The sequence below is a fragment of the Ranitomeya imitator genome, chromosome 3 (genome assembly GCF_032444005.1).
Source record: "Ranitomeya imitator isolate aRanImi1 chromosome 3, aRanImi1.pri, whole genome shotgun sequence".
Taxonomy (NCBI): Eukaryota; Metazoa; Chordata; class Amphibia; order Anura; family Dendrobatidae; genus Ranitomeya; species Ranitomeya imitator.
In genome coordinates, this window is record NC_091284.1 from 473,415,120 (window position 1) to 473,439,541 (window position 24,422).

General features: G+C 43.6%; 1 protein-coding gene across 3 annotated transcripts in view; it reads left to right on the forward strand.

The window, feature by feature from the left end:
* LOC138672158 (uncharacterized) overlaps positions 1 to 24,422 on the forward strand; it is a 152,961-nt gene that overhangs the window by 101,357 nt on the left and 27,182 nt on the right. For all 3 annotated transcript variants that reach the window (XM_069760176.1, XM_069760174.1, XM_069760177.1), the window contains exons 4-6: positions 11,816 to 11,883; positions 19,351 to 19,440; positions 20,321 to 20,422. In XM_069760176.1, coding sequence (XP_069616277.1) covers positions 11,816 to 11,883; positions 19,351 to 19,440; positions 20,321 to 20,422 — 260 coding nt within the window. The remainder of the gene's footprint in view (positions 1 to 11,815; positions 11,884 to 19,350; positions 19,441 to 20,320; positions 20,423 to 24,422) is intronic.

A 24,422-nucleotide genomic window follows, 5' to 3' on the forward strand; every position in this document is an offset into this window, starting at 1 on the left:
AAACGGGAAGGTCAGAAATAAAATCCATAGAGATATGTGTCCAAGGCCTCTTCAGGACCGGCAAGGGCAAAAGCAACCCACTGGCACGAGAACAGCAGGGCTTAGCCCGAGCACAAATCCCACAGGACTGCACAAAAGCACGCACATCCCGCGACAGAGAGGGCCACCAAAAGGATCTAGCCACTAACTCTCTGGTACCAAAGATTCCAGGATGACCAGCCAACACCGAACAATGAAGTTCAGAGATAACTCTATTCGTCCACCTATCAGGGACAAACAGTTTCTCCGCTGGGCAACGATCAGGTTTATTAGCCTGAAATTTTTGCAGCACCCGCCGCAAATCAGGGGAGATGGCAGACACAATTACTCCTTCCTTGAGGATACCCGCCGGCTCAGATAAACCCGGAGAGTCGGGTACAAAACTCCTAGACAGAGCATCCGCCTTCACATTTTTAGAGCCCGGAAGGTACGAAATCACAAAGTCAAAACGGGCAAAAAACAACGACCAACGAGCTTGTCTAGGATTCAAGCGCTTGGCAGACTCGAGATAAGTCAAGTTCTTATGATCAGTCAATACCACCACGCGATGCTTAGCTCCTTCAAGCCAATGACGCCACTCCTCGAATGCCCACTTCATGGCCAGCAACTCTCGGTTGCCCACATCATAATTACGCTCAGCAGGCGAAAACTTCCTGGAAAAGAAAGCGCATGGTTTCATCACTGAGCAACCAGAACCTCTCTGCGACAAAACAGCCCCTGCTCCAATCTCAGAAGCATCAACCTCGACCTGGAACGGAAGAGAAACATCTGGTTGACACAACACAGGGGCAGAAGAAAAACGACGCTTCAACTCTTGAAAAGCTTCCACAGCAGCAGAAGACCAATTGACCACATCAGCACCCTCCTTGGTCAAATCGGTCAATGGTTTAGCAATACTAGAAAAATTGCAGATGAAGCGACGATAAAAATTAGCAAAGCCCAGGAACTTTTGCAGACTTTTCAGAGATGTCGGCTGAGTCCAATCATGGATGGCTTGGACCTTAACAGGATCCATCTCGATAGTAGAAGGGGAAAAGATGAACCCCAAAAATGAAACCTTCTGCACACCAAAGAGACACTTTGATCCCTTCACAAACAAAGAATTAGCACGCAGGACCTGAAAAACCGTTCTGACCTGCTTCACATGAGACTCCCAATCATCCGAGAAGATCAAAATGTCATCCAAGTACACAATCAGGAATTTATCCAGGTACTCTCGGAAGATGTCATGCATAAAGGACTGAAACACTGATGGAGCATTGGCAAGTCCGAACGGCATCACGAGATACTCAAAATGACCCTCGGGCGTATTAAATGCAGTTTTCCATTCATCACCTTGCTTAATTCGCACCAGATTATACGCACCACGAAGATCTATCTTTGTGAACCAACTAGCCCCCTTAATCCGAGCAAACAGATCAGATAACAATGGCAAGGGGTACTGAAATTTAACCGTGATCTTATTAAGAAGGCGGTAATCTATACAAGGTCTCAGCGAACCATCCTTCTTGGCTACAAAAAAGAACCCTGCTCCTAATGGTGACGATGACGGGCGAATATGCCCCTTCTCCAGGGATTCCTTCACATAACTGCGCATAGCGGTGTGCTCAGGCACGGACAAATTAAACAATCGACCTTTTGGGAATTTACTACCAGGAATCAAATTGATAGCACAATCACAATCCCTATGCGGAGGTAGGGTATTGGACTTGGGCTCATCAAATACATCCCGGTAATCAGACAAGAACTCTGGGACCTCAGAATGAGTGGATGACGAAATTGACAGAAATGGAACATCACCATGTACCCCCTGACAACCCCAGCTGGACACCGACATGGATTTCCAATCTAATACTGGATTATGGGCTTGTAGCCATGGCAACCCCAACACGACCACATCATGCAGATTATGCAACACCAGAAAGCGAATAACCTCCTGATGTGCAGGAGCCATGCACATGGTCAGCTGGGCCCAGTATTGAGGCTTATTCTTGGCCAAAGGCGTAGCATCAATTCCTCTCAATGGAATAGGACACTGCAAGGGCTCCAAGGAAAACCCACAACGCTTAGCATATTCCAAGTCCATCAAATTCAGGGCAACGCCTGAATCCACAAATGCCATGACAGAATATGATGACAAAGAGCAGATCAAGGTAACGGACAGAAGAAATTTTGACTGTACAGTACCAATGGTGGCAGACCTAGCGAACCGCTTAGTGCGCTTAGGACAATCAGAGATAGCATGAGTGGAATCACCACAGTAGAAACACAGACCATTCAGACGTCTATGTTCTTGCCGTTCAACTCTGGTCAAGGTCCTATCACACTGCATAGGCTCAGGTTTAAGCTCAGGTAATACCGCCAAATGGTGCACAGGTTTACGCTCACGCAAGCGTCGACCGATCTGAATGGCCAAAGACATAGACTCATTCAAACCAGCAGGCATAGGAAATCCCACCATGACATCCTTAAGGGTTTCAGAGAGACCCTTTCTGAATATTGCTGCCAGCGCAGATTCATTCCATTGAGTGAGCACTGACCACTTTCTAAATTTCTGACAATATACCTCTATCTCATCCTGAGCCTGACAAAGAGCCAGCAAATTTTTTTCTGCCTGATCCACTGAATTAGGCTCATCGTACAGCAACCCAAGCGCCAGGAAAAACGCATCGATATTACTCAATGCAGGATCTCCTGACGCAAGAGAAAACGCCCAGTCCTGAGGGTCGCCGCGCAAAAAAGAAATGACGATCCTAACCTGTTGAATTGGGTCACCAGAAGAGCGAGGTTTCAAAGCCAGAAATAGTTTACAATTATTTTTGAAACTCAGAAATTTAGTTCTATCTCCAAAAAACAAATCTGGAATAGGAATTCTCGGTTCAAGCAAAGAATTCTGGACCACAAAATCTTGAATATTTTGAACTCTTGCCGTGAGCTGATCCACACATGAAGACAGACCTTTAATGTCCATTGCTACACCTGTGTCCTGAACCACCCAAATGTCTAGGGGAAAAAAAAGACAAAACACAGTGCAAAGAAAAAAAAATGGTCTCAGAACTTCTTTTTTCCCTCTATTGAGAATCATTAGCACTTGTGGCTTCCTGTACTGTTATGAAAGGCAATTCAGAATCACAATGGACATGGAGGTCAGAGCACATACAGTGAACTGACAATGACCCAAAATAATAGAACGAGCTCTGAGACGTGGGAACTCTGCAGACCGCAATCCCTAAGCCTATCAAACCACACTAAAGGTAGCCGTGGAGCGCTCCTGACCAGAACCTAGGCGCCTCATCACAGCCTGAGAAACTAGCTAATCCTGAAGATAGAAAAATAAGCCTACCTTGCCTCAGAGAAATTCCCCAAAGGAAAAGGCAGCCCCCCACATATAATGACTGTGAGTAAGATGAAAACACAAACATAGAGATGAAACAGATTTAGCAAAGTGAGGCCCGACTAGCTGAACAGAACGAGGATAGGGAAGATAACTTTGTGGTCAGCACAAAAACCTATAAAAAACCACGCAGAGGGGACAAAAAGACCCTCCGCACCGACTAACGGTACGGAGGTGGTCCCTCTGCGTCTCAGAGCTTCCAGCAGGCGAGAAAAACCAATAAAGCAAGCTGGACAGAAAAATAGCAACAAAATACCATAAGCAAAAGTTAGCTTTGCAGAGCAGCAGGCCACAGGAATTATCCAGGGAAAAAACAAGTCCCACACTGAAACATTGACAGGAAGCATAGATCAAAGCATCAGGTGGAGTTAAGTAGAGAAGAAGCTAACGAGCTCACCAGATCACCTGAGGGAGGAAACTCAGAAGCTGCAGTACCACTTTCCTCCACAAACGGAAGATCCCAGAGAGAATCAGCCGAAGTACCACTTGTGACCACAGGAGTGAACTCTGCCACAGAATTCACAACATAAGGGCTTCAGAAAGACCTTTTCTGAAAATAGCAGCCAGAGCATCCTCATTCCATTTAGTGAGCACATACCATTTCCTAAATTTCTGGCAGTATAATTCTGCCGCTTCCTGACCTTGACACAGGGCCAACAGGGTTTTTTCTGCATGATCCACAGAATTAGGTTCGTCATACAATAATCCGAGCGCTTGAAAAAATGCGTCTACATTCAGCAATGCCGGATCCCCTGATTCAAGGGAGAATGCCCAGTCCTGAGGGTCACCACGCAGCAAGGATATGATGATTTTAACTTGCTGAATGGGATCACCAGAAGAACGGGGTTTCAAAGCAAAAAACAATTTGCAGTTATTTTTAAAGTTCAAAAACTTGGATCTGTCCCCAAAAAACAAATCAGGAGTAGGAATTCTAGGCTCCAAAGCCGAAGTCTGGACAACATAATCTTGGATACTCTGTACTCTTGCAGCAAGTTGATCCACACGAGAAAACAAACCCTGAACATCCATGCCAGAGCATAAATCCTGAACCACCCAGAGATCAAGAGGAAAAAAAAAAAGACAAGACAGAGCACAGAAAAAAAAATGGCTCAGAATTTGTTCCTTCTTTTGAGATGCATTTAATTCATTTTTGGCCACTTGTACTGTTATGATCTGGTTGTTTAGGAGCAACATGGGACGAGCTCTGAAGGAAGTGGTACCTGTACTGACCGCAGTCCCTAAGCTCAACACAACACTAGAAGTAGCCGTGGGATGCTCCTGACACTCCCTAGGCACCTCGTCACAGCCTAAGATCTAACTACCCCTAAAGATAGAAACAGGAAAACTATCTTGCCTCAGAGAAAATCCCCAAAGGATAGATAGCCCCCCACAAGTAATGACTGTGAGTGGAGAGGGAAAAGACCTACACAGAATGAAACCAGGATGAGCACAGGAGGCCAGTCTAGCTAGATAGATAGGACAGGATTCTATACTGTGCGGTCAGTATAAAACACTACAAAATATCCACACAGAGTTTACAAAAATCTCCACACCTGACTAAAGGTGTGGAGGGTAAATCTGCTTCCCAGAGCTTCCAGCTTCACTGAATTAATTCATACTGACAAGCTGGACAAACATAGAAAGCACAGAACGGATAAGTCCACAACCTGTGGACAGAAAAGAGCAAGCAAGGACTTAGCTTTGCTGAACTGGTCAGGATAACAGGGAAATCCAAAGAGATGTGAATCCAACCAGGAACCATTGACAAGTGGCACAAGCTGAAGGAAAGAGCCAGGCTAAATAGCCGAGCAGAATAGACAATCAGTGGAAGCAGCTGCTGACTGCTAAATCCAAGGAGCAGCCATTCCACTTAAAACCACCGGAGGGAGCCCAAGAGCAGAACTCACAAAAGTGCCACTTACAACCACCGGAGGGAGCCCAAGAGCAGAATTCACAACAATAGCCATCCTGCCCCCCTATAGCCATCCTTGACACCCATATATATGCACCCTGGCTCCACCAAATATCTATCCTGGGACCCAAATATATATGCATCTTGGTCCTTTGTCCTGGCCCCCCCATATGGATCCATACTGGCCTCCCATATGTATCCATTTTGGTCCCCCATATGTATCCATCCTGGCTCGCCCATATATCCATCCTTGCCCCCCGGGCCCCATATGTATCCATCCTGGCACCCCATATGTATCAATCTTGGCCCCCCATATGTATCCATCCTGGTCCTTTGTCCTGCCCCACATATATCCATCCTGCCCCCCATATATCCATCCTGGCCCCTTGTCCTGGCTTCATGCACAGAGAGAAAAAAAAAGTTACCTTACCTGCCTGTGCTCCCGTCCTCCTCTGCAGGTCTGGCACACTCACAGTAAAATGGCCACCGACCTAACAGAGTCTGGCAGCTGAATGTGTGCACCCATTGCATTCGGCGCATGACACTGACGTCATACATCTGTGATGATTGGCACACACTTGTCAGTATTGATTGGGACATGCAACGCAGCGGTTCAGGTAATGAACGCTGCGTGCGCGCGTCCCTGCACATACACTGCCTGCGCTTTTTTTTCTTTTCTTCCCCTCCTTCTTCCCATAGCTATCTTCCTGGTCCACTGCAAGGGCCGACTGGGGATTTCCCTGATACCCCGCCAGGCCAGTCCGACCAGACGTGGAAGCCCCTGTCTTTCCATTGACAGATGAGGGACCTGAGTGGGAGCTTCTTTTGTGGATTGATTTGAAGATTTTATTAGGATTCGGAAGATTTTACATAACTTTTGGGATCATGTTTATCCTGTGCTTTACGTTGAGCACTTACATTGGGGTTTCCATCTAAATCTCTGATTGACATAATTCAGTTGAAAACCCAAGGGATCCATTCACTATAATGAGGTAGCAGAGTTCCACTGGACTATGTCTGGCCTCTTTTCAACATTGTCCTTTTACTCAGAGGTGCACAAAACTGTGGCCAGCAGCTTCTGGATCACAGGTCCGACCCTGTCCACAGTGTCTCCATCTGCCTCATTATAGTGTTATAGGGAATTTTCTGCCAGGGGTTCCATCTGAATCGCTTATTTCAGAGATTTACACGAAAACTTCAAGTAAGCGTTCAGCATAGAGCGCATGATAAATGTACGGAGGATAAATGACGAGTTGATGCTTGTATTCATCATAGAAAATATTAAGAATCTCTAAGGCCCTAATGAAAGGGGTGCTCACCCCTCCTCTTCTCCTCTCCTTTCCTACAGATTTCCTGTGAGGAAGGAAACAGCTGACAATTTGAATCTCCTAGACTCAGATTAGTACACACAATGGACATAAAGGAGCAGGAAATCTTAATTAACAAGCAGGAGCTCCTGTTAGGAAAAAAGACCCATGCAGTGCCAAGGAAAATGCCTATTGTGTATAGACAAAGGGTTATAGTTTGGACAGGTAAGGCTACTTTCACACATCAGGTTTTCGCTGTCAGGCTCAATCCGGCTAAATTTCAAAAAATTTGCACTTCCGGCTGTTTGCTAGAATGGAAGCTTATGGGAGCCGGAAGGTGCCGGATCTGGAAAATGACGGATTCCTGTGCCGGATTCCGTTTTTTTAAACTGAACATGCTCCAAATTTTTTTTACCCAATTATCTAGATATGCTAGTCGGATCAATCGAAAAAACGGATCCGTCGCATCAGTTTTTCACAATCTGCGCCGGATCCGTTTTTTCCAACATTTGCCGGATTATGCCTGATGCAAAAAATCTGATGTGTGAAAGTAGCCTAATAACGACAGGAGAACTCTTTTCAGAGGGCTGGACAACAATAGGGTACCTATGATTACACATAAAAAGCAGAGTGGAAGGGTCTTTGTTCCCAGGAAATGCATTTTGAATTCAAATGACACTGTGGTTTCCTGCAAGGAAAATGCTACAAGAGCCAGACCAGATTTTATGTCTCCAAAAGAAAGAGACAGACATTTTTAGCATCAGGGTGAGCTAGATAAAAAAAGATGCACATTTTCTCATATCTGGAACCCCTGTATCTGTGATCTTTTCAAGAGAAGTTATTGCATTCGAGAATTTCATAAAATCCTAAGGGGCAGAGAACAACCCAGAGTCCGGCTCATGTGAGGTCATCATGAGGAGAGTGGTGTGTGAGTGCAACTCAGGTGCTACTAAAATATCAAGCTGAATTATGATCTTGGTTCCTGTAGAGAGATACATGTCGTGTTTATATGAATCCCATTCCCTGAACATCCCCAAGCGAAGCGCTCTCCTTTGGCTAAGTTGACTCATCTCTGTGAGTGACCCAGTAAGTTCTTTTATTAACCTCTTTTATTTTCTGCAACTGTAGATGCTGCATTATTTTTGTCCCCTTTGTAAAATCTTTTGTATATATTTTTTTAAACATTACCTAATTTTGGATTAAATATAAAATGTAATTGTTCTGTTCCTTTTCTTCTGTAAGTTGTTCCCCCTTGGCGATACGCTATCTACCAGTCAACCTGTAAAAACGATTGGTGGTGGGAACTAATACTTTTTCCGGGGTTATAGTGGAGTTAGCAGTGACCTTACTGGGTTATATACAGGAATCGGAGGTGTATACATCGTACGCTCACTGTTAGTTTCCCGATAACCGGCCTATTAGAGAAAACAGCCTGCGACCTTTTCTGTTAAAGGGAACCTGTCACCTGAATTTGGCGGGACAGGTTTGCGGTCATATGGGCGGGGTGTTCAGGTGTTTAATTTACCCTTTCCTTACCCGCTGGCTGCATTCTGGCCACAATATTTGGTTGAAGTTCATGCTGTGTCCTCCATAGTACACGCCTGCGCAAGGCAATCTTGCCTTGCGCATGCGCAGTATGATTTGCCCAACTGTGTGCAAAGCCGAAAAGCATTAGTGCGCATGCGCCGGCGCACTATGTCCCGGAAGTATTTCGCTGTGTTCTGGGACATAGGGCGCCGGCGCATGCGCACTAATGCTTTTCGGCTTTGCCCACAGTTGGGCAAAGCATACTGCGCGTGTGCAAGGCAAGATTGCCTTGCGCAGGCGTGTACTACGGAGGACACAGCATGAACTTCAACCCAATATTGCGGCCAGCATGCAGCCAGCGGGTAAGGAAAGGGTGAATCAAACACCCGAAAACCCCGCCCATATGACCGCAAACCTGTCCTGCCAAATTCAGGTGACAGGTTCCCTTTAATCAACTGTTCTCATATTTAATGATATGCAGATGTGATTGTGCAGGAAAGGGGTGTGCTATGACACTGCCTACTGTGAACGGTAGATTCTGTTGTCTCTCATTATAACCCTGCTTGTTATGATAATGAGGTGACTGCTGAAAAGGAACAGCGAGCGGGTACGCAGCATCTGATGTCACTGATGTCAGTCGCGGCCAGTCCCCTCTGCTGCGGCCATACAGTGTAAGTAGCTGCAGCTGTTTATACATTGGCTTGGCTGTGCTCCCTTAGCACAGGCTACGCAGAGCGTCTCATCCAATCCAGACCCCCCCTTCTTTGTTTCTGCTCACTGGGCCCCATACACAAGTAAAGCCAGTAATTTTCTGATGGCGGCCTTGTGTGTCATAAAACTTCCCTGCCCCTGTTTACATCCTGTGTATATTATATATACAGTAGGTACGGAAAGTATTCAGACCCCTTTAAATTTTTCACTCTTTGTTTCATTGCAGCCATTTGGTGAATTAAATAAAGTTCATTTTTTTCTCATTAATGTGCACTCTGCACCCCACCTTCACTGAAAAAAAAAACAGAAATGTAGAAATTTTTGCTAATTTAATAAAAAAGAAAAACTATATGCATATATCTTTACCTTTTCATCCAAACACCCCCTAACCCTTCTTTTTTATTTTATTGACACATACTAAGCACTAAATCTTGTTCTTTCTGTAAACCAGTAATTTATGTGTAATCATCCCATCTTTCCATACTATGCTTTTGACTTACATAATTATATTTACTCCCATAGTGACAGTTTGAGAAAGATTTAAGCAAATCGAAATGTCACAAAAGTCACAATCAAGGAACACCTCTTTGAATTCATCATTTGTCGTTACACTGGGTGAATAAACTTTACAATTCTGCATAAATTTTAGTGTGCTGTGAATTCTCTCTAATATACAATACAGACACTCAGTCAAATGAAAGGGACTTCCCAGTACTTTTACATTGATTGCCTATTTAAAGGGAGTGAACGTGCTCGGATAACGTGTTATCCCAGCAGGCTCAGGTTTATCCGAGTATCTTGGGCATTCTCAGATTATATATTTGAGTCCCTGCGACTGAATGTTTTGCAGCAGTAGACAGCCACAACACATGCATGGATTGCTTGTTTGTTTGGCAATCCCTGCATGTGTTGTAGCTGCCAAACATGCAGTCGCAGGGACTCAATGAGCACACCCAAGATACTCGGATAAATCTGAGCCTGCTTGGATAGCACGTTATCCGAGCACGTTCGCTCATCACTATTGTCTATCCTTAGCTCAGTTTCCTGAATACTGAGATTAAATTACAGCACTTAAAAGCCACTGTCAGTGATTGACAGTGGGATTTAAGTGGTTAACAGAAGCAAACACTGCTTTTGGAGACAGATGCTGGCTATGTAAAACACCAGGCATCTGCTGAATATTTATGCAGACTCGGCTCCTGAGCCTGCTCCACCCGCCTTGATATATCCATCATGGAGCGTTAAAGGGACACTGTCACCTGAATTTGGAGGGAACAATCTTCAGCCATGGAGGCGGGGTTTTTGGGTGTTTGATGCACCCTTTCCTTACCCGCTGGCTGCATGCTGGCTGCAATATTGGATTGAAGTTCACTCTCTGTCCTCCATAGGACACGCTTGCGCGAGGTAAGATTGCCTTGTGCAGGCGTGTACTATGGAGGACAGAGAATGAACTTCAATCCAATATTGCAGCCAGCATGCAGCCAGCGGGTAAGGAAAGGGTGCATCAAACACCCAAAAACCCCGCCTCCATGGCTGAAGATTGTTCCCTCCAAATTCAGGTGACAGTGTCCCTTTAAAGGATTCAAGCACATTGCATCATATAGTGGTGCTTGAAAGTTTGAGAACCGTTAAGAATTTTCCATGTTTCTGCATAAACCTGACATGAATTTACAACAGATTTTCAAAAATATCCTAAAATTAAAGAAAACCAAACAAGTCAAAGATCTCAGACTTTGTCATTTTTTAATTGAGGAAATTCTAAACCTGTGTAAGTCTGTGGTTAAATTTCCACTTACATGGTTCTGCATTGTTTCTGGCACAACCACGCAAGGTCCACACATTCATGTGTTCTACAAAGCAATTTTTTATTTATTATGTACTACTGCAAAATAAAAATAGCTTTGCCCTTTAGAGTGAATGTATAACCAATGGTATTTAAAACCTTTTTTTGCTTTAAAGATTATATTTTTACAATTGGACAAATTGCAAAATGTAACATTTAATATTTTTAGGTTTTCGAAGGCATATCACTTTCATTTTGTAATGTATTTCTTATATAGTTATGTGTATGTTTTAAATTGTTATGCAACAACGTGTCATAGTCAAAAACATCAACTGCTGGCTTCGTCTCTACGCTAATAAGGGGTCCGCCCAAACATTGAAAATCCACCCTATGCTTTTATTCTTAGTCCGTCACAACGGACATCGTCCAAACTCCTATTTATCGTTAAGACTGCCAGACAGTGAAATGTGACTCATCTCCACATGTACTCATGGGCTGCTGATGGATTTCCATGGCAGTCATGGTCCTAACAAAGTCTCCCAGGCCTACCTCATAAGACCTGTCTAAGACTGGGTTCAGACAAGTGTATGCAAAATCATACGTTTTTCATCCTGAAAAAAAATGGGAACACCTTATCGTGTGGCACATGTGCATTTTTGATATACGCATTGTATTGTTATGTCTGTTTTTACCTCCATATGGCATCTTTTTTTTATAATAAAAGAAGAAATACAGTTTCCTATGTTAATAATTGTAATGGATCCATGAAAAACACATGACATATGACTGGTAATTCATATAGGATAATTTTTTTGCACACACATTGACTTATTATTGGAGAGTCTGTTCCAAAATAAGGATCAAAGTGGTACATGCTGCCATTTTTTACATGTATACCATTGGTTTATGTTATATAATGTTCACTTTGTCTTGGTCAGTGTGCTATCTGTACGCTACCTGTTTTGCTTATGGTCTGCAAAGAGAGGTCTGGTATACTCATCTGAGTGAGCCCCAAGATATATTCCCTTCCAATAGGGCATCCTCTGAAGCTTCCTCCCTCTCTTCTCACCTCATGGATTATATGGACTGCTTATCTATCTATTATCTATCTAATCGCTATTTTGTTTGTTACCTATTTTCAGCAACGGCTTTTATAAGTCAACAGCTCAACCCACAATAAAATTACCAGAAACACTCGGCCTTCAGTATGGTAAATATATTTGTCACACATTTGTTTTTATTACAAATATCATCTTAGCCCATGTCTGTCATGCCCCTAGGCTATAATTAGTCAGATACATGCCAAAGTGTCCGTTTAGGCATGTATTTGGCAAATACACATTGGCTTACATTTCTCTCATCTGTATTGAAAAGTGCAGGTAATACAGTCTAATGTATAGACATGCTGAGTCCAAGTGGGGCATTGGTCTTTTAGAGCTTTTTTTTCATTTTAGCGAGTGAGTGGTCCTGAGTAAGTGACCCCTTAAATGGGGTCTACAGTATATAATTTAAAATGAAATATGAACAACAACAAGAGTTATTTTTATTTTGTGTCTTCAGCAGCACACTTATGTCTTTCACCTCTTTGTTGCTGGGGGGTGGGCACTCCCCTTTGAGTGATAGTTCCAGTTCAGAAGTGTTGAGCAAATGCTACTTTGACACATGAACATATAGAGATACAGGGCCAATAAATAGGCATATTTACTGAGAGCAGTGATTGGGAGAACTGCTCTGGAAACTGCAGATGGTGTGTGCCAGTGGGGAAAGGGTGGTAAGTAGGGTGCAGGAGTGAAGTGATTGTGATTTTGCAAAACTGACAACAGGTCTGCATTAGGGATGAGCGAGTGTGCTCGTTACTCGAGTTCTCCGAGCACGCTCTGGTGGTCTCCGAGTATTTGTGACTGCTCGGAGATTTAGTTTATGTTAACGCAGATGCATGATTTACAGCTGCTAGACAGCTTGAATACATGTAGGGATTGCCTGATTGTTAGGGAATCCCCACATGTATTCAAGCTGTCTAGAAGCCACAAATCATGCAGCCTCATTGACATAAACTAAGTCTCCGAGCACGCCGAAATACTCGGAGGCCACCTGAGCATGCTCGGAGAAACTCAAGTAACGAGCACACTTGCTCATCACTAGTCTGCATCTGTCAGGGAGAGGGAGGGAAGTGAGCAGCTTATTGTTGTACGGAAATCAATGGGATGGAGAGAACTGGAATCTCAGGAGTTAACTCTTCAGCTTGGAATGTAACTACTGTACATACCAAGCCATGCTCTCGTGGTGGATTTCCTTGGAAACAAGCTGTACTCTATGTAAGAGAAAAGCTGTTATAAAAATAGATAGAAAGGTCAGTTGTAAAGGTGCTTGTTATCATGCTGTCTAACAATATATCTCAATTTCACAACCTGAGAATACCCCCTTTAAGAAATGGCATCAGACTTCACCATTAGGCCGGCGTCACACTTGCGAGATTTACGGACGTAAGAGCGCAGAACCTACGTCCGTAAAACTCGCCAAACATACGGCACAATGATTCTCAATGGGTCTCGCCCTATCAGCCGTATATTACGGATCCGTAAAAACCTAAGGAAGGTGCATCATGTTTTTTGGGGGACAATAAAGTTTATCAGCATGCACAAGTGACACAAAATACAACAAAAACGCAACTAATGTGCAGCAAAACCTGCTATTTTTAACCCCTTCCCGACCTGTGACACAGCGTATGCGTCATGAAAGTCGGTGCCAATCCGACCTGTGACGCATATGCTGTGTCACAGAAAGATCGCGTCCCTGCAGATCGGGTGAAAGGGTTAACTCCCATTTCACCCGATCTGCAGGGACAGGGGGAGTGGTAGTTTAGCCCAGGGGGGGTGGCTTCACCCCCTCGTGGCTACGATCGCTCTGATTGGCTGTTGAAAGTGAAACTGCCAATCAGAGCGATTTGTAATATTTCACCTAAAAAAATGGTGAAATATTACAATCCAGCCATGGCCGATGCTGCAATATCATCGGCCATGGCTGGAAATACTAATGTGCCCCCACCCCACCCCTCCGATCGCCCCCCCAGCCCCCCGATCTGTGGCCCGCTCCCCTCCGTCCTGTGCTCCGCTCCCCCGTCCTCCTGTCCGCTCCCCCCGTGCTCCAATCAAACCCCCCCGCACTCCGATCCCCCCCCGTGCTCCGAACCACCCCCCCTGCACACCGATCCCCCCCCCTGCACACCGATCACTCTCCCCCATGCTCCGATCCCTCCCCCCCCGTGCTCCGACGCCCCCCCGTGCCCTGATTTCCCCCCCCTGTGCCCTGATCTCCCCCCCTTATACTTACCGATCCTGGCGGGGTCCGTCAGTCTTCTTCCCCGAGCGCCGCCATGTTCCAAAATGGCGGGCGCATGCGCAGTGCGCCCGCCGAATCTGCCGGCCGGCAGATTCGTTCCAATGTGAATTTTGATCACTGTGATATAATCTATCACAGTGGTCAAAATAAAAAAACAGTAAATGACCCCCCCCCATTTGTCCCCCATAGATAGGGACAATAATAAAATAAAGAATTTTTTTTTTTTTTCACTAAGGTTGGAGTTAGGGGTAGGGTTAGGGGTAGGGGTAGGGTTAGGGGTAGGGTTAGGGTTAGGGTTAGGGTTAGGGGTAGGGTTAGGGTTAGGGGTAGGGGTAGGGTTAGGGGTAGGGTTAGGGTTAGGGTTTCGGTATGTGCACACGTATTCTGGTCCTCTGCGGATTTTTCTGCAGCGGATTTGATAAATCCGCAGTGCTAAACCGCTGCGGATTTATGGCAGATTTACCGCGGTTTTTCTGCGCATTTCACTGCGGTTTTACAACTGCGATTTTCTATTGGAGCAGTTGTAAAACCGCTGTGGAATCCGCAGAAAGAAGTGACATGCTGCGGAATGTAAACCGCTGCGTTTCCGTGCAGTTTTTCCGCAGCATGTGTACAGCGATTTTTGTTTCCCATAGGTTTACATTGAAATGTAAACTCATGGGAAACTGCTGCGGATCCGCAGCGTTTTCCAAAGCGTGTGCACATACCTTTAGAATTAGGCTATGTGCACACGGTGCGGATTTGGCTGCGGATCCGCAGCGGATTGGCCGCTGCGGATCCGCAGCAGTGTTCCATCAGGTTTACAGTACCATGTAAACCTATGGAAAACCAAATCCGCTGTGCCCATGGTGCGGAAAATACCGCACGGAAACGCTGCGTTGTATTTTCCGCAGCATGTCAATTCTTTGTGCGGATTCCGCAGCGTTTTACACCTATTCCTCAATAGGAATCCGCAGGTGGAATCCGCAGGTGAAATCCGCAGGTAAAACGCAGTGCCTTTTACCCGCGGATTTTTCAAAAATGGTGCGGAAAAATCTCACACGAATCCGCAACGTGGGTACATAGCCTTAGGGTTAGGGTTGGGTTGGAATTAGGGTTGTGGTTATGGTTAGGGGTGTGTTGGGGTTAGGGTTGTGGTTAGGGGTGTGTTGCGGTTAGGGTTGTGGTTAGGGTTACGGCTACAGTTGGGATAAGGGTTAGGGGTGTGTTGGCGTAAGAATTGAGGGGTTTCCACTGTTTAGGCACATCAGGGGGTCTCCAAACGCAACATGGCGCCACCATTGATTCCAGCCAATCTTTTATTCAAAAAGTCAAATGGTGCTCCTTCCCTTCCGAGCCCCGACGTGTGCCCAAACAGTGGTTTACCCCCACATATGGGGTATCAGTGTACTCAGGACAAACTGGGCAACAATTACTGGGGTCCAATTTCTCCTGTTACCCTTGAGAAAATAAAAAATTGCTTGCTAAAACATCATTTTTGAGGAAAGTAAAATTATTTTTTATTTTCACGGCTCTGCGTTGTAAACGTCTGTGAAGCACTTGGGGGTTCAAAGTGCTCACCACATATCTAGATAAGTTCCTTGGGGGGTCTAGTTTCCAAAATGGGGTCACTTGTTGGGGGTTTCTACTGTTTAGGCACACCAGGGGCTCTGCAAACGCAACGTGACGCCCGCAGACCATTCCATCAAAGTCTGCATTTCAAAACGTCACTACTTGACTTCCGAGCCCCGACATGTGCCCAAACAGTGGTTTACCCCCACATATGGGGTATCAGCGTACTCAGGACAAACTGGGCAACAATTACTGGGGTCCAATTTCTCCTGTTACCCTTGAGAAAATAAAAAATTGCTTGCTAAAACATCATTTTTGAGGAAAGAAAAATGATTTTTTATTTTCACGGCTCTGCGTTGTAAACGTCTGTGAAGCACTTGGGGGTTCAAAGTGCTCACCACATATCTAGATAAGTTCCTTGGGGGGTCTAGTTTCCAAAATGGGGTCACTTGTGGGGGGTTTCTACTGTTTAGGCACACCAGGGGCTCTGCAAACGCAACGTGACGCCCGCAGACCATTCCATCAAAGTCTGCATTTCAAAACGTCACTACTTGACTTCCGAGCCCCGACATGTGCCCAAACAGTGGTTTACCCCCACATATGGGGTATCAGCGTACTCAGGACAAACTGGGCAACAATTACTGGGGTCCAATTTCTCCTGTTACCCTTGAGAAAATAAAAAATTGCTTGCTAAAACATCATTTTTGAGGAAAGAAAAATGATTTTTTATTTTCACGGCTCTGCGTTGTAAACGTCTGTGAAGCACTTGGGGGTTCAAAGTGCTCACCACATATCTAGATAAGTTCCTTGGGGGGTCTAGTTTCCAAAATGGGGTCACTTGTGGGGGGTTTCTACTGTTTAGGCACACCAGGGGCTCTGCAAACGCAACGTGACGCCCGCAGACCATTCCATCAAAGTCTGCATTTCAAAAGTCACTACTTCCCTTCTGAGCCCCGACGTGTGCCCAAACAGTGGTTTACCCCCACATATGGGGTATCAGCGTACTCAGGAGAAACTGGACAACAACTTTTGGGGTCCAATTTCTCCTGTAACCCTTGGGAAAATAAAAAATTCTGGGCTAAAAAATTATTTTTGAGGAAAGAAAACGTATTTATTATTTTCACTGCTCTGTGTTATAAACTTCTGTGAAGCACTTGGGGGTTCAAAGTGCTCACCTCACATCTAGATAAGTTCCTTTCGGGGTCTAGTTTCTAAAATGGGGTCACTTGTGGGGGGTTTCTACTGTTTAGCCACATCAGGGGCTCTGCAAACGCAACGTAACGCCCGCAGAGCATTCCATCAAAGTCTGCATTTCAAAATGTCACTACTTGACTTCCGAGCCCCGACATGTGCCCAAACTGTGGTTTACCCCCACATATGGGGTATCAGCGTACTCAGGAGAAACTGTACAACAACTTTTGGGGTCAAATTTCTTCTGTTACCCTTGGGAAAATAATAAATTGCAGGCTAAAAAATCATTTTAGAGAAAATAAAATTTTTATTTTATTTTCATGGCTCTGCGTTATAAACTTCTGTGAAGCACTTGGAAGTTCAAAGTCCTCACCACACATCTAGATTAGTTCCTTTGGGGGTCTAGTTTCCAAAATGGGGTCATATGTGGGGGATCTCCAATGTTTAGGCACACAGGGGCTCTCCAAACGTGACATGGTGTCCGCTAATGATTGGAGCTAATTTTCCATTTAAAAAGCCAATTGGCGTGCCTTCCCTTCCGAGCCCTGCCGTGCGCCCAAACAGTGGTTTACCCCCACATATGGGGTATCAGCGTACTCAGGACAAACTGGACAACAACATTTGCGGTCCAATTTCTCCTATTACCCTTGGCAAAATAGGAAATTCCAGGCTAAAAATCATTTTTGAGGAAAGAAAAATTATTTTTTATTTTCATGGCTCTGCATTATAAACTTCTGTGAAGCACCTGGGGGTTTAAAGTGCTCAATATGCATCTAGATAAGTTCCTTGGGGGGTCTAGTTTCCAAAATGGGGTCACTTGTGGGGGAGCTCCAATGCATAGGCACACAGGGGCTCTCTAAACGCGACATGGTGTCCGCTAACAATTGGAGCTAATTTTCCATTCAAAAAGTCAAATGGCGCGCCTTCCCTTCCGAGCCCTGCCGTGTGCCCAAACAGTGGTTTACCCCCACATATGAGGTATCGGCGTACTCGGGAGAAATTGCCCAACAAATTTTAGGATTCATTTTATCCTATTGCCCATGTGAAAATGAAAAACTGAGGCGAAAAGAATTTTTTTGTGAAAAAAAAAGTACTTTTTCATTTTTACAGATCAATTTGTGAAGCACCTGAGGGTTTAAAGTGCTCAATATGCATCTAGATAAGTTCCTTGGGGGGTCTAGTTTCCAAAATGGGGTCATTTGTGGGGGAGCTCCAATGTTTAGGCACACGGGGGCTCTCCAAACACGACATGGTGTCCGCTAACGATGGAGATAATTTTTCATTCAAAGAGTCAAATGGCGCTCCTTCCCTTCCGAACCTTACCATGTGCCCAAACAGTGGTTTACCTCCACATGTGAGGTATCGGTGTACTCATGAGAAATTGCCCAACAAATTTTAGGATCCATTTTATCCTGTTGCCCATGTGAAAATGAAAAAAATTGAGGCTAAAAGAATTTTTTTGTGAAAAAAAAGTACTTTTTCATTTTTACGGATCAATTTGTGAAGCCCCCGGGGGTTCAAAGTTCTCACTATGCATCTAGATAAGTTCCTTGGGGCGTCTAGTTTCCAAAATGGGGTCACGTGTGGGGGAGCTCCAATTTTTAGGCACACGGGGGCTCTCCAAACGTGACATGGTGTCCGCTAAAGAGTGGAGCCAATTTTTCATTCAAAAAGTCAAATGGCGCTCCTTCCCTTCCAAGCCCTGCCGTGCGCCCAAACAGTGGTTTACCCCCACATATGAGGTATCAGCGTACTCAGGACAAATTGGACAACAACTTTCGTGGTTCAGTTTCTCCTTGTACCATTGGGAAAATAAAAAAAATGTTGCTAAAAGATAATTTTTGTGACTAAAAAGTTAAATGTTCATTTTTTCCTTCCATGTTGCTTCTGCTGCTGTGAAGCACCTGAAGGGTTAAAAAACTTCTTGAATGTGGTTTTGAGCACCTTGAGGGGTGCATTTTTTAGAATGGTGTCACTTTTGGGTATTTTCATCCATATAGACCCCTCAAACTGACTTCAAATGTGAGGTGGTCCCTAAAAAAAATGGTTTTGTAAATTTCGTTGTAAAAATGAGAAATCGCTGGTCAAATTTTAACTCTTATAACTTCCTAGCAAAAAAAAATGTTGTTTCCAAAATTGTGCTGGTGTAAAGTAGACATGTGGGAAATGTTATTTATTAACTATTTTGTGTCACATAACTCTCTGGTTTAACAGAATAAAAATTCAAAATGTGAAAATTGCGAAATTTTCAAAATTTTCGCCAAATTTCCGTTTTTATCACAAATAAACGCAGAATTTATTGACCTAAATTTACCACTAACATGAAGCCCAATATGTCACGAAAAAACAATCTCAGAACCGCTAGGATCCGTTGAAGCGTTCCTGAGTTATTACCTCATAAAGGGACACTGGTCAGAATTGCAAAAAACGGCCAGGTCATTAAGGTCAAAATAGGCTGGGTCATGAAGGGGTTAAGCAGTTTCTTTACTGTCAAAGAGAGCAGGTTTTGTCTGTAGAAAAAGAAAATATGAAACGTGTGCGTATGGCCAATGTTTCTCTACACTTCTTCCATTTCATTCTATGGTTTACTTTGCAGGTACCATTAGAGAAAAAGTTATTGCAAACCAACAAATGTACTCCACTGTAAACAAAGAGCAAAGAGTAACTCTTCAGAAACAAGAAATACGTGAGTATTACATTACTAAAATTCCCAGAGAACATTTTCTTACAGTCTTAAAGGGAATCTGTCAGCAGGTTTTCGCTATGTGATCTGAGAGCAGATGACGCAGGAGCAGAGACCCTGATTCCAGGGATGTATCACTTACTGGACTGCTTGGTGCAGTTTTGATGGAATCCCCGTTTCCTCTGTTATAGGCCGGTTTCACACATCAGTTTATTTCCAGTACTGGAAAAACCGGTTTGTGTCGCCATTTTTCGTGAGTGGTAACATTTTATTTTTCATCAAGTGAGATGCTTGAGGGCTCTGATCCTACATTATGCTGCTCACAGATTAAGGCCGGTTTCACACGTCAGTGGCTCCGGTACGTGTGGTAACAGTTTCCTCACGTACCGGAGACACTGACTCACGTAGACACATTAAAATAAATGTTTCTCTGCAGGTGTCCGCGTGTTTTCGGGGACTGTGTGTCCGTTTGCAAAACATGGAGACATGTCAGTGTTTGTGGGAGCGCACGGATCACACGGATCCATTAAAGTCAATGGGTCTGTGTAAACACGTACCGCACACGGATGCTGTCCGTGTGCCATCCGTGTGCTGTCCGTGTGCGTTTTTCCTGTCATAGGGTTAAAATTGTAAAAATTGTTGCAATACACGAACACGGACACACGTATAGCACACGTACAGCACATAGACAGCACACGGACCCTAAAAACATACTTACGGACATCACACGGATGGCCTACGTGAGCACACGGACACGGATAACTCCGGTACCGTTTTCTCCTGTATCGGAATTATCTGGACGTGTGAGACTGGCCTAAATAGCAAAATCCTGCTGACATATTCCCTTCAACAGTTATCTAAGTATATATTTTTGTTTCCACAGATTTTGAATATAATGCACGTAAATATGATGTAGATTCACACGTGCATAATGGAAATGACAGATTTTCCTCTGCGTCTTATGATTCTGTTGGACCCATCACAGGTATTGATTACACGCATTAAGATACAAGAAGTGGGTTATATATTTCTGAGATTTAACGTGATTACAGTACTTACTGACATTTTTCACGTGCCTTATTTTTAAGGGATTTTTTGGCACCTTTTGTTGTCACTAAAGGGGTTGTTCAGGTCACCAATATAAGTTCGATGGGGATCCAATTTGACCTGGCACACCCCATTGATTAGCTGATATCAGCAGATGCTGATAATGTAAGTTAGGTTTATTTGTGTTTTTCATTGCATTTCTTTTGCATAAATTTCTGTCATTTTTTTCTGCTTCAGTTTTTGTTTCCTTTTGGTATGTCATGTTTGTCAGCTGCTTTGTTTTGGACTCTTCCTGTTATGTAGCTTTGATGAACCTTTATTGACAAAGTCATCTCTTTTTTAACTCTGGCTTTTCCTCATCTCTTTCAAGTCTATGGGGAAAATCCAGAAATAAAACACATACCGTATTTACCGCAATAGAAAGTTACCGTATATGTTGCAGAGTTCAAAAATGCACTGCACGCCTGCTTCTGCAGCGTAAAAACTAGTACCATGGGAATTTGATTTCTATAAATTCCATTCATTTTGCTAGAACTGTAATAGGCTGTGTTTTTTGCATAGCTATAGTAAGCAGCAGAAAAAAAATCACCAAATGCTCATCAGGGGAGCTTTGCCTTAAAGGGAACCTGTTAGGTTGGATAACAAATAACTCGCGGATATAGGGGTAATCTTCAGGTTAATAGCATTAGGGTTCATACCCATTAACATTAAAAAATAAAGGTCCAATTTTGTTCCAGAAAAGTGGGACAAGTGTCATGCGATTTTCTTGCAAGTACAAACTCAATTTTTGCAAACACCTAGCATCCGCTTTGCATGCAAATGCAATCCGATTGCAATGAGTTTTTAACATGAGCTCTTAGATGGAGCAATTCTCTATGTAATTTACACATAGTTTTCCAAGGAAATATTCTTCAAGATATATATATATATATATATATATATATATATATATATATATATATATGTTTATAGCCTGGGAAGGGAGTAATACAGATGGATCTTTCCATCTTTCCATCTTTTCTATTAGCATCAGCTCACAGATGTAAACATATCCTTTACTGGTTATTAAAATGGGGACCCCCCAAATAAATGACAAATTCACTCTACAATTAAAGACCAGTAAAAGTTAAGCAGACAGCTGTGGGCTGATATTAATAGCCTAGGAAGATTGTTATGGATATTCGCCCCATCCTAGTCTAAAAACATCAGCTCTCAGTCGCCTCAGAAATGGGGCATCCAGGAGATGCACCAAATCTGGCACATAGCCTTGCTCCTCCCACTTGCCCTTGTGTGGTGGCAAGTGGGGTGATAGTATCTGGGTTGATGTCACCTTTGTATTGTCAGGTGACATCAAGCCCAGGAGTTAGTAGTGGAGAGACATCTATAAGATGCCCTTATTACTAACCCCATGGTCAAATTGTGGAAAAAATAACACCCAGAATAAAGTCCTTTCTTTGAACAAAAGACACAGACTCCTTTATTGACTCTTAATTAACCAATAACACTTACCTTATGCCCAACCCACTGAAGCCATTGTCCCCTGTAAAATAATTAAAATTATAAACAACCATATTCCTCACCTGTCCGCCGAGAAGATAATAATCCAATTTTTCCATGATGCATCTAGCTCTGCTACACCTAGATGACAGGCTGCAACTATAAAGCCTGCCATCCAGCAGAGACACTGATTTGCATGTGCTTGCTCAGCTCAGTGCCTCATGGTAATGTGGTAAAGTTGAGCGGGATTCATATCCAATGAACTCCTTTCACTTCACTATCATCACCATGTACTTGAGATAGTTGTCATGCTCACGGTGCCATCAGAAAGATCATCAGAGTTCAGAGTCAATAAACTCAGTTCAACTCAACGACGACAGCACAAGCGCCGTTATAAATTGTTCCCATGGCGCTTGCGTGGACATAATTGAGTTGAGAGGGGTTAATTGGCTTTTAACTCCAATTAGCTTTCTGACAGCACCACTAGCATGAGAACCATCTCACATTCGCGGTAAAGTCAATGAGTTGAAAGGATATCACCCAAAGGCACTGAACTGTGCAAACACGTGTCTCTGCTGGATGGCAGGCTGTATAGTCGCATCATGCAACAATGCAGCTGCCATCCAGATGTAGAAGAGCTAGACAAGTCACAGGACAATTGGAATATTATCTTTTCGATGGATATGTGAGGAATATGGTTGTTTATTACTTTAATTCTTTTACAGGAGACATTGGCTTCAGTGGAATGGGCGTGCGGTGATTAAACTGTACATGTTTTTGGAACATTTAGATTCATTAAGAGCTGATGTTTTTACTCTGGGAGGGGGTCAATATCCATGGCCCCATCCTAGGCTATGGATATCAGCCTGCAGCTGTCTGACTAGCCTTTGCTGCTTATTAACCCCTTCCTTACATCAGATGTAATATTCCATCCATGTGACCTGGGCCTATTTGACCATGGACGGAATATTACGTCATTTTTTAAAATTCCAGTGCCATCTTACCTGTGGGTAGATGGTGTCATCATCCTGGGAGGTGTTGCTGCCCTCCCACAACCAAGATCGCTGTGATTGGCTGTTCAATTCTAAACAGCCAATCGCAGCATTTCTCAGTGTTTCAGGCAATCAGATTGCCTGAAACACTGATGTTCTAGCCTATGATCGGTGCTCCAAGAGCATAGATCCTAGGCTTGTACCTAGTAATGCCAGACATCTGATTGGTGCGATCAATGTCATCAGAAGAGAAGACAAGACAGAAGAAGACAAGAAAGAAGAAAGACAACTAGTGTAAGTGTTTTGATCTCTGATCCCTGCTCGATCTCTCCTCATCCACCCGAATCCCCCGCTTCTCCCCATTCACCACTTCCCCCTCTTGTTAACCCCCTCCACCCCCCCTTTGCGCCACCTCCGTGCACTCATTCACCAGCCGCCAAGCGTTGATTGGTGATGCAGTTCACCAATCAGCACCCGTGCCTGCTGTTTTCCACTTTTCTTTTTCACCCCCATTTGCGCCATCCCTGTGCGCACATCCAGCAGCTGCCGTGCTTTGGCTAGTGATGCAGTTTACTCATCAGAGCTTGTGCCTGCTTTTTTACAAACTTTTCTTTTTTGCCACCTCCGTGCGCACATCTGTAATCTTGTCTGAAGAAGGAGCCTCTGTGCTCTGAAAGCTTGCAAACATATTATTTTCTGGTTAGCCAATAAAGGTATCACTCCCAGAATACTTCTGTCATCATTGGGCAGAAAAGTATTCACAACAAACTAGTTTAATTGTAGTCCAAAATGCTAAGTTTAAATCATAGACATGTTTAGAAATAGCCAAAATCTTCATGTACTTTGGTAAAGTTTTGCCATTTAAATATTCATATTTTACATGCATTTTCATGGCATTTATTGATTTTTTTCATTTTTTAAACCTATGCGTTTTATAACTTGAGATTTCTGTGTGTTGCTTTTTTTTCACAAGATTTAAAAGAAAGAATACAACAAAAAACACAAATCAAATTAACCCTTCAACGGGTTAAAAAACAAACAAACCCTCAGCCCAGTTTAAAAAAATAAACAAAAAAACTAACCTTGCCTGGGGATCTTTGAGAGTACTGATGAATTTTGTTTTTGTGATTTTGTTTCAACTTCCTTTTCTTCCTTAAACATTATTTTTCCATTAAAAAAACCACATGAGGACTTGTTTTTTTTAGCAAGATATAGTGATGACTGATGCCTTTCACTTTAGTAAATATTGCACTAAAAAAGGGGAAAATAATTTCTAAAAAAGATGAAATGATAAAAAAATGCAATTTTTCAATTCCCATGTTTTTTTGTGTGTGTTTAATTGATTTTGGTGACACTAATCCTGTGTGTATGTATTTATATACGCTGCTCTAAAAAATAAAGGGAAAACTTAAACAACAGAATATAACTCCAAGTAAATCAAACTTCTGT